A 16,985-nucleotide genomic window follows, 5' to 3' on the forward strand; every position below is an offset into this window, starting at 1 on the left:
CGTGTTTAATGTGTTCCCTTCACAATCCAAAGACATGCAGATGAGGCTATTAGGCGTTTGCAAAGTGTGTAAATGAGCGTGTGTACTCTATGATGGATTGGAACCCTGTCCGGGGTGTTCCCAACTTCGTACCAGAAGCCTCCTAGGATGGGATAAAGGTGATGAGTATGTGAGTAACCAATAATGGACAATAAATCACTAAATCTGGATAATAAACCCCTAATCTGAATAATTAAGCACCAAACCTGGATAATTATGCAAGAAATCTGGATAATGAACCACTAGACCTGCATAATGAACCAATAGACCTAGATAATTATTTAATGGACTTGTATAACTAAGCACTAAACTTAATCTTTATGCTGTAAACCTGGATAATGAAGCACTAAACCTGGATAGTAAACGACTAATCTGAATAATTAAGCACTAAAACTGGATAATTATGCACAAAATCTGGATAAAGAAACAATAAACCTGGACAATTCAGCACTAAACTTGGATAATTAAGAGCTATAAGTAAACATGAATAATAAAGCACTAAACCTGGATAATTGATCACTAAACCTGGATAATAACACATTCCATCCATCCATTAAGGAATCTCTGAAGTCTAACTAAGGACCATGAGAGGCCAGTGGTGACCACTGGTGACAATAACACACTAAACCTGGATAATTATGCAATTAACCTAATAATTTGGCCTTTCAGTTAAAAAAAAAAAAGAATTAATCTTTATGGTAGAGAGTGAAACAGCCTGGTCTTTGTATTAATATTGCAGGAAGAATCTTCTGATCAATTTGCGTATCATAAAAGTAACCATTTAAAAATGCAGTTAAAGTTAAAGAGAGAAGAATTAAAACACAGGTTAAAATATGTAGTTAAATAACCTTGTAAATAAATAAAGCGCTCCCTGCAGGCCTTTTTTGTTGTTGTTTGTTTGTTTTCAGGTCAACGTTCAATCATGGCGGATGAGAGCACCCGAGAGATGCAACAAGGAAAGCGTTCGGTCTGTTTGAATCCAGACGAGGGTTTGGGAGGCGACGTCTCAGTGTCATGGACGTCTCAGTGTCATGGAAGTGGGCAGAGAGCGCTTTTCTTCTGAAAGCGTTACACTGACCTACATGTGCCGCAGTTCACAAAGCTAGACAGGTTGGCCTTAGTGTTAGCCTTCAGGTGTCAGCTGCCGTCATGTGATAGAGGAGAGCAGGATTGTGGGTGGGAATTAAGTAGCAGATGATGAAATTAGGGGGAAAACATGGCTGAGGTAGAGGGATGGGGGAGAGCTGGCACCCTGAGGTTGGGTTTGGATCTCTTCCGTGCTCGCTGTGTGCTTTAATTGCACTTTGTTTGAATTAGCAGGAGGTCCGAGGGAAATCTGGAGCGCACTCGCACACACACACACACACACACACACACACACACACACACACACACACACGAAGATCCACATGTCTGCCTGGTTGTCTGTGCCAGTGAGGATCGTGGCATTGATTCTTTCATGGAAGGTAAAGAGATTCAGGTCCATGTTTGGTGGCTCTTCACACCAGACACTGAGCGATCACTGGACACGAATTAAAGGACAAGAGCACGAGTCTACAGCGTCAGAGGATTAAAGAGTCAGGAATTGACACCGGTTTCTGTTTTTAAGTGTGTTTTTTTTTTTTATTATTATTCCATCTGTGTCTTTATGGACTTGGTAAATAATGAGTTGTTTTAATTAGTTGTTTTTTTGTCTCGTAGATTTACGGGGGGGGGAATTATTCCCAGGCTCTAAAAAGTATTTAGCAATCACAGTTTAATCACTGTTATTGACTGTTAATATACTGTACCTAACAGAATTAGCAATCAAATGAACAATTAAGAATTGGCAATTAAACAAGCAAGTTAAAATAAGACCTTTAATTGTATGAAGCAATTAAAGAACTTTTCTCTAAAGCAATTAAAAAATAATTCATGCTCATGCTTCATGTGTTGAAATAAAAAACATTTAAAATGCCTATAAAGTGTGTAAACTGTTTTGAAAACCTGTCTCTCTATAATGACGGTGGCTTAGTGGTTAGCACTGTCGCCCTGCACCTCCAGGGTCGAGGGTCCGATTTGCATGTTCTCCCCATGCTTGGTTGTTTTTATTTTCCAGGTACTCTCATTTCCTCTCACAGTCCAAAGACATACAGATTAGGCTACTTGGCGTTCCCAAATTGCCTTGTAGTGTGTGAATGATTGTGTGAATGTGTCCTACCACAGTTGTAAAAAATAGAAATAAATAGAACGGTGGTCATCATTTTCCACATGGTCCATACTTGGACTACAGAGGTTCCTAGGTGGTTGGATGCCGATCTTGGGGGCCTGAAGCCTATCCCATGGGACTCAGGTCATGAGGTGGGGTACACCATGGGCAGTGCACCAATCCATTGGAGGGCACACAATTTTGAAATGTCAATTAACCTAATCTTTGACTTTTAACCTAATCTGTATGACTTACGTACTGTAGGAGGAAACTGGAGTACCCAGAGGAAACCCACCAAGCACGGGGAGAACATGCAAACACCATGCACACAGACCGAAGACAGGAATTAAACCCTCAACCCTTGAGGTGAGAGGCCACAGTGCAAACCACTACGCTACTGTGCTGCCCAGGAAAAAACTTTTCCTTACCTTACTTATATTTTTTTATTTATTTAAAGCTGTGTTTTGATGAATGCCCCAAAAAAAAAAAAAACTTAAAATTTCTGCCGATATGTTAGTAGAAAAAACAAATTTAAAAAAACTATTGTGAAGCATGGGGGTGGTGGCATCTTCTATTCTGCTTTACTGTTTTATATAATGTTCCATGAAACATAAGACAGGAATGTTTGAGCAGGAAAATACCAGTTTAGCATAATGATAATAGTAATTTAGCTAATGGTCTTTAAAAGTCCCACACCTGTTTTGTTGTGATCGTGAAAACAGCACCTGGTGAGAAAAACAAGGACAAAAATTTTCGACTAAACCATAAAACAAAACTGCACTTTAATATGGGTTTTAAAAATACTAATACGATAACCGTGTGGTCATCAGGACCGGACATGACTCGGACACGACAGCATGCCACTTTTAACAAAATGTTCCGATTACCCAGCAGCCCCCGGGGCATGCTGTCAACGAGATCCGGAGACTGCCTCAGCAACTTGCTTGTTATCCCCAAATTAGTTCTGCAGCCTCCACGAGAAACCTTCACGCAGCCGTCATTCTTTCCTTTCATTATCCCTCCCTCGCTGCTCTGCTTTCCCTTCCATCCCCCTTCATTACAGCGAGCCAGCAGCCAAACCTGTGTACCTTTTGCCTTCCTTATTCCGCCTCCTTTCTTTCTCTTTTCTCTCATTATCCAGCCCACGCTTCCTTCCAGTCTCCAGTTAGACACAAACTTGTTGGGTGTTATTTAGCAGACAAATCTGACACGTCCGTCACGGGAGGCGGTGAACACAGGCAGTGTGTCGGGAGGTTCCCGTTAATGGAACATCCAGAAAATCCTGAAAATCCCGAAATCCATCCGGATCAAAGATAAACCCAGGGCGGACGATTAATGGGCAGTGCGATCGTGCTCGGTCAGCGATGGACGGAGTTTAATGGCCTAAATGCATTTTCCATAAAGCTAAAGTGCCTGCTCTTCCCCAGTTCATGGCAATGTTTGCAAAATAAACGTTGAACCTGTGCAACATTCTGTCTGATCTCTATAGCTGTGAAAGACAATGAGGTGCTTGTGGGCATGGCCTTTTTTTCTTTTGATGCAACACACTATTATATATTACTGGAACTAAAAAATAAGTTTAATTAAGAGCATGTAATTTGTTTTAGTTGTTTAATTGGCTTTATACACTTTGAATTAGAGGACATATTTAAACAGGTTAACCCTAACCCTAACGCTAGGCTAATGCTAATGCTAAAGCTACAGTTTGATAATAGGTATAAGGAACAAACCACAAAGACATGTGAAAAAAAATCAAGTGGGAAAAAACAACAATAGATTTACAACCGACATGTGACCAAGATTAAATAGACTGTGCTGAAGTGCATGCTGGGAATTCGGATAATTCCCAGCAAAACCATGGGAAAGCCATTGTATAACGATATGCTCCATAGGACTGATCTCAGGAATCCTTTAGGGATAAAATGAACTCCAAAATACAAAGCTAGCCAAAAGTAATGATTTCTCTAGGATTGGTTCTCGGACGTTAGGCTAACAGCCAAGGAAACCGTTTTAATAGGGTTTTAATTCACGTCTACTTCCAGTAAATGATTTTACAGTGATAAAGCAGGATTAGCTCAGTGTTAATGTACAGCCAGAGATGCTGAGTCAAATGAAAAACAGAATAATGCCAAAGTGAATCAGTGACTCATGAAGCCCTCTTCATGTCCCGGTGTTCTTCTGTACTAATCCGCTGAAGCTCAACCCTTCATTATTGATGACTTTAGCCTTTGAGGCTCAGTGACAGCAGCATGAATGATTAAATGCCTCTAAAGAGACGCGCTGCTAATTACCTCCCAAAATAAGTGCAAGGTGAGCACCTGCGCTTAGCCACCTGTGCTGTTAGCATAGCATCACTGTACAAGCAAGCTTTATAATGCGGATGAGCGAAGGGGTTGAAAAAATTTCTAGAGGGTAAAAAGAGCTTTTATTCATAAGCATGTTAAGGATTAAATAAAAATTAAACAAAATTAAGTCTTATGTATAATAACCTCTACATTCTACATTCACTACATTTATAACCTGCCATAATGCATTTATAGACATTATCAACATTGGGATTATTATTTATGGAAATACATTACAGGTTGTATATATAGAAATACTGTTTTTATATATATATAAACAAAGTGTATTATTGCTATTGTGGTATAATGTGTATAGAAGTGCTTTAGAACATTTAGAAATTGTTACTGAAATGTATTGATAGACAGAGAAACATTTTATATATATATATATATATATATATATATATATATATATATATATATATATATATATATATATTTATTTTTATTTTTTTTATTAAAGGACTATGTTTTTAGGCAGTTCCTTTGAGTGAAAAATTTAAATAACTATGTGCTCTTAATACTTTTTAATGGTGTCAATAGATTTGACATAAAAATTTAAAACAAAAGTAAAAAATTATGAAAACATTAAACTGAAAAAAAGACAAAAGGTATATACATTAATTGTATTAGAAATATATAAATTAGAAAAATAAGTCACATGACCTATACTAGAAGGCAGGAATCCTACAGTCTGATCAAAGTGATAATTTAAAGCAAAAAGGTTCTCATGGTTAATTTTAAATGTATTCCTAAAATAATTATTTAATCGGATCCATCATAATTTCATGAATTTCTTAAACAAATAGGATTCAAAAGCTAAACAATTAAACATCGGGTTTTTCAAAACTCAAGTTTAAAACAGAAGGAGAAAAAAGAAGATGAAAGAGTCGTGAATAAATAAAAAAAATTTTAAAAGGTGAAACTCACCGTAGGTTTGGAGATAAAAAGAGGATTCGGGAGAATGTGATCGATTGGCAAAGGACACTTTGTGTACAGTAGTAACGTCCATAACAGTGTGATACACACTCATTACAAGAGAGAGCAGAAACCTGAACCTGCACCTCGCAACCTGAGTGAGAGAGGGAGAGAGAGATAACGACAGAGAGAGAGAGAGAGAGAGAGAGAGAGAGAGAGAGAAAGAAATAAAGATGCAGAGAAAAGAGACAGATAGAAGGAGGAGAAGAAAGAGAGACATAAAGATAAAGACAGATAAAGAGAGAGATAGAGGGAGGGAGGTAGTGGGAGGGAAAGAGAGAGAGAGAGACATGTCTATGTGCACCATTTAGACTTCTAATGAGGATATAAACACAGAAAAAGAATCCATGGCTTCAAAATTGTATTAGTGAATCAAGTTTAACATTTTCTACAGCCATCTAATCTGCCGAAAAATCTGCAGCAGCACACACACACACACACTCGAGTTAAATTTGCACAACGCCCCTGATTTATGCACCTATGAAGCAGAGTGATGCGTACAGTTTGTCAGAGGGGTGTGGCTCCTGGCCAGGAGATGGATCCAGGTGCAGGTGCAGATGCAGGACATGAAGTCTTTCGACTGCCAACCAGGTGAGGAGCACTCAGGCAGAACCGTGTCGTGAAAGCGTGGGTGCGAGATCGGAGCTGCGAGATCTGTGGGGATCTGAGTCGTAGTCGAGAGAGCGCGAGCGTAGGGTCAGTTAGAGGAATTAGAGATGGGGTAAATGTGTTGCATGGAAGAGGGGAGTTGGACAGCGCATGGATTGGCTATCTTAGTTATGGTGAAGAAACAAGTAGAGAGCTTGCGTGACAGTGTCTTTAGAGGTTATGTCCCTGGTGGCGAGCATGACTCTGTCCCCTACGTGGTACCTGGGGGCCTTGGTGCGGTGGCCGTTTCTTGTATGGGGTGGCAGATCGTAACAGAGTCCGCCTTACCCGTAGCCATGTGTGTTTGCAGCGACAGACAAAGTGTTGGGCTAAAGAAACGTCCACTTCTAACTCATGGGCTGGGAAGAGTGGAGGCTGGTAGTCTGGGCAAAACTGAAACTGGGACAGTCCCATGGAAGCAGAAGGTAGGGAGTTTTGGGCGTATTCGATCCATGGAAAGAACTTGCTCCATGTGGTAGAGTCTGAGTGGTCATGCACCAAAGAGAAACCTCCAATGCTTGATTCATTCGCTCTGCTTGTCCATTGGACTGGGGATGGAAGCCTAAAGATAGGCTGGGAGTGGCTCAGATAAGCTTGCAGAATGTGAACTGTGGACCCCAATCTGAAACGACGTCTGTGAAGTTGAAATGTATGGAAGATTAGTTGTTCCTTTGCGGAGGCTCAGAGCCTGCTGAACCTTGGTCTTTATGTCTAGCTCTATGGCTGTGATAAGACAATGAGATGGAAGGATCGTGTCGCATGGTGTGGGGTCCTGGGAGGAGAAGAACTGGTGTGAGAGGGCATCTGGCTTGGTATTTTTTGAGCCTGGCTGATAGGACAGAACGAAGTTGAATCGTGAAAGGAACAATAATTATCGAGCTTGCCGTGCAGTGAGTCTCTTGGCGGTGCGCAGGTACTCAAGATTTCAGTGGTTGGTCCATACTAGAAACGGGAGCTAGTCCCCTCCAGCCAATGCCTCCACTCCCCAGAGCTAACTTGATGGCCAAAAGTTCTCGGTCACCTACATCATGGTTCTTTCAGCTGGGGATAGGCAACAGGAGTAGAACTGACTAGGGTGCAATTTGTTATCCTGGGTGGATCTTTGGGAAAGGATGCATCCAACGCCGGGATTGGAGGCATCGACCTCCACCACAAACTGGCAAGATGAGATGGGGATAGTGAGGATAGGGGCCGAGATAAACCTTTTCTTAAGATCAGCAAAAGCTTTATCCGCCTCCTTGTTCCAGCAGAACCGGGTCTTAGGGAAGGTCAGTGAGGTCAGGGGGATTGGAGCTGTTGCCCTGGATGAAGCGATGATAGAAATTGAGAAAACCCAGGAACCGTTGTAGGTCTCGCTGGCTGGAGTGGGCCAGTCGGAGTGGACTGAAAATGTCAAAGGGTGAAAGACGTTTTTGAACTGCATGGGTGAGCCGAGAGTGGGACAGTTAAACATCCCAGTGCTGTTATACTCTATATCAGCACTCATGGAATCTCTCTCAACTGTTCAGATTACTTGGTCAGAGATAACAATTCTTTTATTTCTTCTAGTTTTTTATTATCTGTTTTAGTCAGTTATTTGCTGAATTTTTTTTTTGCCTATTCTGATTTGTGCATTCTTTCTGCATTTTCTTTTTTTGTTTTTTTTTATTATTTCTTATAATTTTTTACTTTTTCTTATTGAGTAACACTTCTTCTTTTTTTATTGTTTCAATTATTGATGTTTTATTTCAATTAATATTTAATTATTGCTTAATTTTTTTGTAGTTTTTCTTTTCTTTTTTGCTAATTTATTTTTATTTTTATTTTTACAGTCACGGTGTGCAAATATCAAGAAAATCAATTAAGTATAGATAAGTTTTTATAGAACAGCAAAAAATAGAAAGAACCCCACACCCACTCACCCAGAACACAACCAAACACACACAAACACACACACACACAAGCCTCCTGTGGTTCAGATGGATCTGTGTGTATCAAACAGGTCATACACACATTCAGATGCATGGCTCAGTTCAAACATTCAGTTAGGGATTTTACTTCCTTTTACATCACTTGTATTCTCTTATTGTGTTCATAAGGTGAAATTAGGTTTTGGGATTGTAATGACAGGGTGTTGATGACTGAGGAGGAGGATGATGATGATGTTGGTGGTGGTTATGATGATGATGTTGGTGGTGGTGGTGGTGGTGATTATAATGGTGATTATGATGATGATGATGATGATAATGATAGTTATGATGATGATGCTGGTGGTGGTGATGGTGATGATGATGGTGGTGATGATGATGATGATAATGATGGTGAAGTTGGTGGTGGTGGTGGTGATGATGATGATGATGATGATGATGATGATGATGATGATGAATGGTGGTGATGATGGTGATGGTGGTGATGATGGTGGTAATAATGATTGTGATGATGATGATGATAATGATGATGGTGATGATGCTTGTGGTGGTGATGATGATGGTGATGGTGCTGATGATGAAGATGGTGGTGATGATGATTGTGATAATGATAATGATGATGATAATGATGATGAATGGTGGTGATGATGGTGGTGGTCGTGGTGATGATGGTGATGGTGGTAATGATGATGATGGTGGTAATGATGATTGTGATGATGATGATAATGATGATGGTGATGGTGATGGTGATGGTGGTGGTGATGATGATGGTGGTGGTGATGATGATGATAATGATGATGATGATGAATGGTGGTGATGATGGTGATGGTGGTGATGATGATGATGGTGGAAAGGATGATTGTGATGATGATGGTGATGATGGTGGTGGTGGTGGTGGTGGTGGTGGTTGGTGGTGATGATCGTGATGGTGGTGATGATGATGATGATTGTGATGATGATGGTGATGATGATGGTGATGATGATGGTGGTGGTGGTGGTGGTGGTTGGTGGTGATGATTAGGTGTTCAGTATGTGGCGGTGGTGGTGGTGTTTTTGACATACTGGCCTGAGAATGACCTGAATCAGTCAGACATCCGACATCTAATCTATATAACACACACACACACACACACACAAATACACACAATCAATACATCAAACATATTATGTAAGAGATATACTAAGCAACTGAGCCGCTTCTGGTAAAAATATAATACAAGCTGTTCTGGTTTTAGCTGCATAAGGTCACATCTGGTGGGAAGGGATAGTCAATGGGGTAGGGGTGGATAGAGGGCCAAAGTGGTAAATACAGGGTGGCAGGGGTGAACAGAAGGTGGCAGGGTTACCGGGGACACAGGGTTAAACACAGGGTGGCAGGGGTGGATTTAGGCACACAGGGGAAAATACAGGCTGGCAGGGGTGAATAGAAGGACTCGGAGGTAAACACAAGGTGGCAGGGGTAGATAGAGGGACACAGAAATAAACACAGGGTGGCAGAGGTGGATAGAGGGACACAGGGGTAAACACAGGGTGGCAGGGGTGGATAGAGGGACACAGGGGTAAACACAGGGTGGCAGGGGTGGATAGAGGGACACAGGGGTAAACACAGGGTGGTAGGGGTGGATAGAGGGACACAGGGGTAAACACAGGGTGGTAGGGGTGGATAGAGGGACACAGGGGTAAACACAGGGTGGCAGAGGTGGATAGAGGGACACAGGGGTAAACACAGGGTGGCAGGGGTGGATAGAGGGACACAGGGGTAAACACAGGGTGGTAGGGGTGGATAGAGGGACACAGGGGTAAACACAGGGTGGCAGAGGTGGATAGAGGGACACAGGGGTAAACACAGGGTGGCAGGGGTGGATAGAGGGACACAGGGGTAAACACAGGGTGGCAGAGGTGGATAGAGGGACACAGGGGTAAACACAGGGTGGCAGGGGTGGATAGAGGGACACAGGGGTAAACACAGGGTGGCAGGGGTGGATAGAGGGACACAGGGGTAAACACAGGGTGGCAGGGGTGAATAGATGGTGATATAAATACAGTCAGAGTCCCAGCTGTGTGTGAAAAAAAAAATCAATCATTCACATCTTCTCCAGCAGCGCCCCCCTGTGGTGGTGTAGAGTCACACTTTATAATCATCTGTCTTTATTCTGGGAATCTTGAAAATAAAAAGTATGTTCATACATTCAAACTTAACACTTAAATAAACACTGCAAATTCTGTAAAAGAAATATTAATTCAACGCAACATTTTGGCACCAAGGCTGTAGAGAGAATTTTTTTTATGCACGTCTCTCAAACCAGACTTTCAGACTTTCATGAAAAACCTATTTTTTCCCTATAAATACGGATAAAAACATATAAATAAACTACACAAGGGTGTACATTTTAAGCACAAACCTTTTTTCCTTGTTGGGTAATAAAAATTAGAAAGTTTAGAAAAATAAAAAAATAAGAAATAAGATTTTTTTAATAGAAAATTAGGCTTATGATTAAACAAAAATTAAAAATGTTTCTCTTTTTATATTATTTAAATACAATAACTAGTATTTAACCATGTTAATATTTAAAATCAAATCAGTATTAAATATATGACTCAATCCCAAACCACTACTTTATATATTTACACAAGATAATTAATATATACTGTATATACTGTATTTACAAGAGATAATCCTGTAAAGACAATTTTAAAAAATGCTCATTTTATAGTAACTCTTTATAAGCCTTAAAGAGCTTAAAAGTAAACCTATAAAAGCTTGAACTTGACCTGACTATATCCTATTTTTTAGGTCATTATCGATAAATTATCATGATTATCCGCTAGAGGGCGAGAGCAGCCATTTTTCTCCAACGCACACACGCATACACAGCGCAGAAAAAGTGAGAGTTGCTCTGGGTGACAAAATTGGGTTTCATTCCAAATAGCGTACTGCTCCATACTGCATAGTGTTTCTTAGACTGGTGGAGTGCGATATTAGATAGTGCACTATAAAGGCGTTTGGGACGCAGCCGCTTCATACGCGATGTGAGCAGTGTTAGCTTAAGTTTTTGCTCGTAATCCGTATTGTTGTTAATTACGAAAGGTAGGTTTACATTTTGTCATTTTGCAACAAAAATAAGATGTGTTAGTTAAATTGTTAGATCGTTAGCGAGACAGCTTGATAGACAAAACGTCCGTTTTTTCCTTGATGCTTTTTTGGTCGTAAATGTAAGCTACAGAAATCACAGAACACTCATAAACATGAGGGAGAAAATCCAATAAAACGCAAATCTCTATCGGAGTCGTAATGTGCATTTAATAGTGTGTGTGTGTGTGTGTGTGTGTGTGTGTGTGTACCATTGATGGGTTGTTTCACTTCGAATCGACTCTCGATTCTGAGTCACCGTGTAAGAGCCGACTCTCGTTTCCGAGTCGCCGCGTGGGAGCCGACTCTCGTTTCCGAGTCACCGTGTGGGAGCCGACACTCGTTTCCGAGTCGTCGTATGAGAGAGCCGACTCTCGTTTCCGAGTCACCGTGTGGGAGCCGACTCTCGTTTCCGAGTCACCGTATGAGAGAGCCGACTCTCGTTTCCGAGTCACCGTGTGGGAGCCGACTCTGGTTTCCGAGTCACCGTGTGAGTGTGATGATAGATTCAAATAATTCAAGATTCAAATAACTTTATTAATCCCAGAGGGAAATTGCTTATGCTCGGTTACAGGTGCTCACAGTTGTTAACTAAGAAAGGTAATAAAGAATAAAGGTAATAAATAATAATAATAATAATCTTAAAAAAAAAAAACAGTTCTTAAAACAGTAAGTACCATAAGAATATGACTCAGGGCCACTTGTAAGTATTGCACAGTAATCTAGTATTGTTTATGTAATATTGTATTATTGTATGTAATCTTGTATTACATATTTTATTGGGAAGTCAAATAGATAGATAGATAGATAGATAGATAGATAAATAGAAAAGTAAACTTTATTGTCAATATGACCATGCAAACAGAATTTACACATTAGATCGAAATTTCGTTCTTCAGACTCCAGATGTGCACAAAAGGATAAAAAAAAATAATAATAAATAAATAAATAAAAAGGTATTGCAAATAACTCGCATATAACAAACGGCAAGTAACAGGGGTGCACACAGGTTATGACAGTGAGACAGTAAACATACCATGGGACATTAAACTCATTAATTAATGAGTGTTGTGGATTACCACTTTAAATATTACAGTGTCACAGGAAAATGCAGTATGGTCGTTAAAATGAATTAAGTGCGTGAGTAATGAGCTGCTGTCGTAGATAATTTTAGTGCCTGATTGTCACGGTACAGACGAAACATTCATTAATTCTTTGTAGAAAATCTGAGTCATCGCCTTCTCTAGTCTGTTACAAAGCGCTGACGCTGGAGATTCAGCATTAATTAAATTTCTCATTCCATTATTCATGAAATATGTTCTAATCTTCTATCATGTATGTGTATTGTCTATCATACAGACTGATCTGCATCACCGTTTCCCTACCGGGGCTTTTTCCCAGACTCATGGAGCTTTTGCCCATCCTCAGCCCAGAAGACACACCTAGAGAAAAGCAATGGTACATAACATGTGTATATATATACACACACACACACACACACACACACACACACACACACACACACAAATCATGGTTTATTTACCATCTTTTTTCTTCTTTTTTTTTTTTTACTACAGCTGTGATTTAGTGATGTTTCTTTCCTTGTTAAATCCTGCAGGTATGCTCTGATGCCCCGAGGTGAACCTCCTGGGCTGAGCGTCGGTCACACCTGCACGTTCATGCCTTCAGGTAGCGGAGGAAGAGGACGGATCGTTATTGTCGGTGGGGCCAATCCGAGCGGCAGCTTTTCACACTCCTCCCTTATAAACCTCGGTAATGTCTGAGAATTAATTATGCATTAGATCACGCGTACAATCTACCTCAGTTATGCATAACGTTGCTTGATGAATAAAAGAAATGAATGTGTGACAATTGATTTCTTCAATTTTTTTAGATAGTTACGAGTGGAACTTTCCAGACTGGGCAGGTCTGCAGGCAAGATATGAACACTGCAGCTTTGTGTCGGAGAGCGATCCTGAGAGCCTGTGGGTGTTCGGAGGAGCTGAACAGAGCGCTAAACGAGACTGCATCCAGGTTTTACACACCACAGGTAATAACTGTACAGAAACGTGCGAGTGGGTTTAAATGTAGATTATTTATTTATTTATTTATTTATTTATTTTTAAATCTTGTAGCTGTGGTGTGTGTGCAGACAGTGTAGAATGGAAGACAGTAGAGGTGAAAGGGACACGACCGAGCCCGAGGACGTACCACACTAACTCGGCGTGTGTCAGAGACAGACTGTTCGTCTTCTCTGGTGGAGACACAGGGGCCGTGCCGGTGAAGGACCCTCAGGTGCATGTCTTCGACACAGGTTTATATGTTTTTATGTAAAACTATTTACATTTGTTCGGGAAATGCATTATCCTTTAAATTCTCTAGAATTTAACCTCGCTGCAGCTCAGTTAGAAATGTCACAACTATAATCACCATAATCACAACTGTCAAAATCAGAATTTGGAAACTGATTTTTCTTTTCTTTTTTTTTTTTTAATGTACTGTACTGTATTTATTTATATTTTGTAAGTACCCTGACAGCCCACTAGGGGGCACCAACCCACACTTATGCTTTAGACATATGCTAAAAATTATCCATCCTCCTGTTATCTAACCAAATATCATGAATCATAGACATAATTAAAATGCATCACTGCTACCCCAGTGTAAATCAATTTCTATTTATTTATTTATGATTATAAATGACAAAAATGTTGTATTTTTTTGTCCTTGGTGAAAGAAATACTGTAGAACTGTATCAGTAACAGTTTTTTCTACACTTTAGAAACAGAGAGCAGATATTAAAGTGTGTTTTTCTCTCTAAAGCCACCCACACGTGGTCCCAGCCAGAGGTCAAAGGTAAGCCTCCAGCGCCACGGCAAGGTCACGTGATCGTAGCCGTCGGATCTGTCATCTACATCCACGGAGGGATGTCAGGAGAGACGTTTCACTCCGACATGTTCTCTCTGGACACAGGTACACAACACACACACTCTCTCTCTCTCTTTCTTTCTCTGGAGAAGAGTTTAGAAGCGCCTTGAGAAATGTTAACGTGTTCCTCAGAGAGTATGACGTGGGAGCGGGTGAAGGCGAAAGGAGACGTTCCTCCAGGAACAGCAGCTCACGCCGTCGTGGCTTTGCAGAGGAACGTTTATATTTTCGGAGGACTGACAGCAGACGGAGCGACTAATGCCATGTACAAGTTTCAGAGTGGTACGTATACGTGAACAGCGTGACGCCGTAGAAGAATGATGTAATGTGGACAATAGAACAAAAATGATCGAACTAGCAGACTGCTAATAATGAATAGTTTTGTACACAAGTAAATGTGTACATAATGCTTAGATAAAGCTGTTTATCATTACTGACATTTCTGTGAATTATATTAATTTTAAAAATAGATGTCAAGTTTGCATACATTTCTATTTAGAGTCTGATAATACTTATTTAAATATATTGAGATGACTAAAGGTTGTCTTGTTTGATTAAATGTAATCACAGTGTGTATGCAAATACAGTACAGGTTTACAGTATACTGTATGAAACAAACTGAAGTGGCTGTGTTTGAAAAACTGTCTGCGTGGTAGAAAAGTTGCCAGAAAACCCCTTTATGTAGAGTCTAGAGAAACCTCAGGAGGTTTAATTCATTTCGAGTGACAAGGCAAAAATAAAGGTTTATGGTTTAGAGAGAAGTCAGCGAAAACTACTGCGCTGAACTTCATCTTTACCGTTCTGCGATTGCATGAGCTACAGGAAATGGCTGCTAGAAGTTTGGTCAAAATCGATTATCTAGTTATCCAAAGCTATTAGAAGAAGACTGTTAGGCTTTTATTCGTCACATATACAGTACATTACTGCACAGTGAAATTCTTGATCTTATGATACGGTGCCCCTGGACCAGACAGGGTTAAGGACAGTAGGCACCTAGTCTAGTCTGATCACTTTTTTTCTATTTTTAAGAAATGCAATCTAAGATTCTGCCAGAGGTGTGTAAACTTACACTCACCCAAAGGATTATTAGGAACACCTACACTACAACAGCAGAAGACCCCACCGGGTACCACTCATCTCCACTACAAATAGGAAAAAGAGGCTACAATTTGCACGAGCTCACCAAAATTGGACAGTTGAAGACTGGAAAATGTTACCTGGCCTGATGAGTCTCGATTTCTGTTAAGACGTTCAAATGGTAGAGTCAGAATTTGGTGTAAACAGAATGAGAACATGGATCCATCATGCCTTGTTACCACTGTTCAGGCTGGTGGTGGTGGTGTAATGGTGTGGGGGATGTTTTCTTGGCACACTTTAGGCCCCTTAGTGCCAATTGGGCATCGTTTAAATGCCACGGGCTACCTGAGCATTGTTTCTGACCATGTCCATCCCTTTATGACCACCATGTATCCATCCTCTGATGGCTACTTCCAGCAGGATAATGCACCATGTCACAAAGCTTGAATCATTTCAAATTGGTTTCTTGAACATGACAATGAGTTCACTGTACTAAAATGGCCCCCACAGTCACCAGATCTCAACCAAATAGAGCATCTTTGGGATTTGGTGGAACGGGAGCTTCGTGCCCTGGATGTGCATCCCACAAATCTTTATCAATTGCAAGATGCTATCCTATCAATATGGGCCAACGTTTCTAAAGAATGCTTTCAGCACCTTGTTGAATCAATGCCACGTAGAATTAAGGCAGTTTTGAAGGCGAAAGAGGGTCAAACAACGTATTAGTATGGTGTTCCTAATAATCCTTTAGGTGAGTGTATAAGCAAAACTGCATTAATGCATAAGGCAGCATAGATATAGTTATGCAGAAAGAACCGGTTACACGAACAACGAACAGGATCGACCTTGTGATAATCAAGATAACGCTGCCTTTATCGTTAGACAAACAGCGCTGGACTCTGATGAAGTTTAAAGGTGACCTTCCGCCTAACCGACTCGATCACTCCATGTGCGTGCTACCGTGGCGGGACGGGATAGATGCCAGCGGCGGGGAGAACGCACAGAGCTGTGACGGGGAAAGCAAGCATCTGTGCTTTGTGTTTGGAGGCATGGACACTCAGGGTATAATTTTCAACGACTGTCTAGTAACAGTGATAAAAACATAACACTCTTTAAATAGCACTGTATAAAATTTTTTACTTTGAACTAAACCCAGATCTAAACAAGTGTGAAAATTGAAGAATTTCATGGGTAATGTAATTAAATGTAAGAAGTTGTTGGCTGTTAAACCTTTAAAAAAAAAATAGTTTTTTTTAAACTGCATACAAATTAAAAGATTTAAAATTGATTGGTTCTGTGATTTTATTTATTCTTCCCCCCCCTGACATGTTGGTGTTAAGTTGCACAGTAAATACAGCTGAATAAAAAAAAATAAAATAAAATAAAAAAAACTGTCCATCTTCATTTTAACCCTAACCCAACAAAATCGGATTTATTTAAAAAAAAAAAAAAAGTGAGCCTAGAAAGAAAAAAAATCAATAACCCCCCCACAGATTTTCTGCAAACTGGTATATTTATAGAGAATAAGTTTTCTAGATTAACAGTTGAAAGGTTACCTAAATAATGAAAGTGAGCATCAGTTTTAGATTTTGATTCAGAATCAGCTGAGTTAATTATAAATAAATCAATGTCTTGTAAGAAATTTCACCTGTGATCAATACTTCTGGAAACATTAAGTTAGTACAAGTTTGAATACAAAATGCCCAAACAATAAAAGGAAATGCACTACTGGATTTAATACTTAA

At 40.1% G+C, this 16,985-nt stretch overlaps 1 protein-coding gene across 1 annotated transcript; it reads left to right on the plus strand.

Moving 5' to 3' along the window:
* The first annotated feature begins 12,598 nt into the window (after positions 1-12,598).
* On the plus strand, positions 12,599-16,489 carry rabepk (Rab9 effector protein with kelch motifs). Its single transcript, XM_053485704.1, has 7 exons — positions 12,599-12,693; positions 12,854-13,008; positions 13,130-13,285; positions 13,388-13,549; positions 14,059-14,208; positions 14,296-14,445; positions 16,123-16,489. The coding sequence occupies exons 1-7, from the start codon at positions 12,641-12,643 to the stop codon at positions 16,344-16,346; spliced, it is 1,050 nt and encodes a 349-aa protein (XP_053341679.1). The 5' UTR covers positions 12,599-12,640; the 3' UTR covers positions 16,347-16,489.
* Positions 16,490-16,985: the final 496 nt, after the last annotated feature.

The sequence above is a fragment of the Clarias gariepinus genome, chromosome 24 (assembly GCF_024256425.1).
Source record: "Clarias gariepinus isolate MV-2021 ecotype Netherlands chromosome 24, CGAR_prim_01v2, whole genome shotgun sequence".
NCBI lineage: Eukaryota > Metazoa > Chordata > Actinopteri > Siluriformes > Clariidae > Clarias > Clarias gariepinus.

Coding starts and splice junctions, on each gene's coding strand:
- rabepk (XM_053485704.1), top strand. CDS start 12,641: ATGGAGCTTTTGCCCATCCTCAGCCCAGAAGACACACCTAGAGAAAAG. Junction 12,694..12,853: donor ACACCTAGAGAAAAGCAATG/GTACATAACATG, acceptor TAAATCCTGCAG/GTATGCTCTGATGCCCCGAG. Junction 13,009..13,129: donor CTCCTCCCTTATAAACCTCG/GTAATGTCTGAG, acceptor CAATTTTTTTAG/ATAGTTACGAGTGGAACTTT.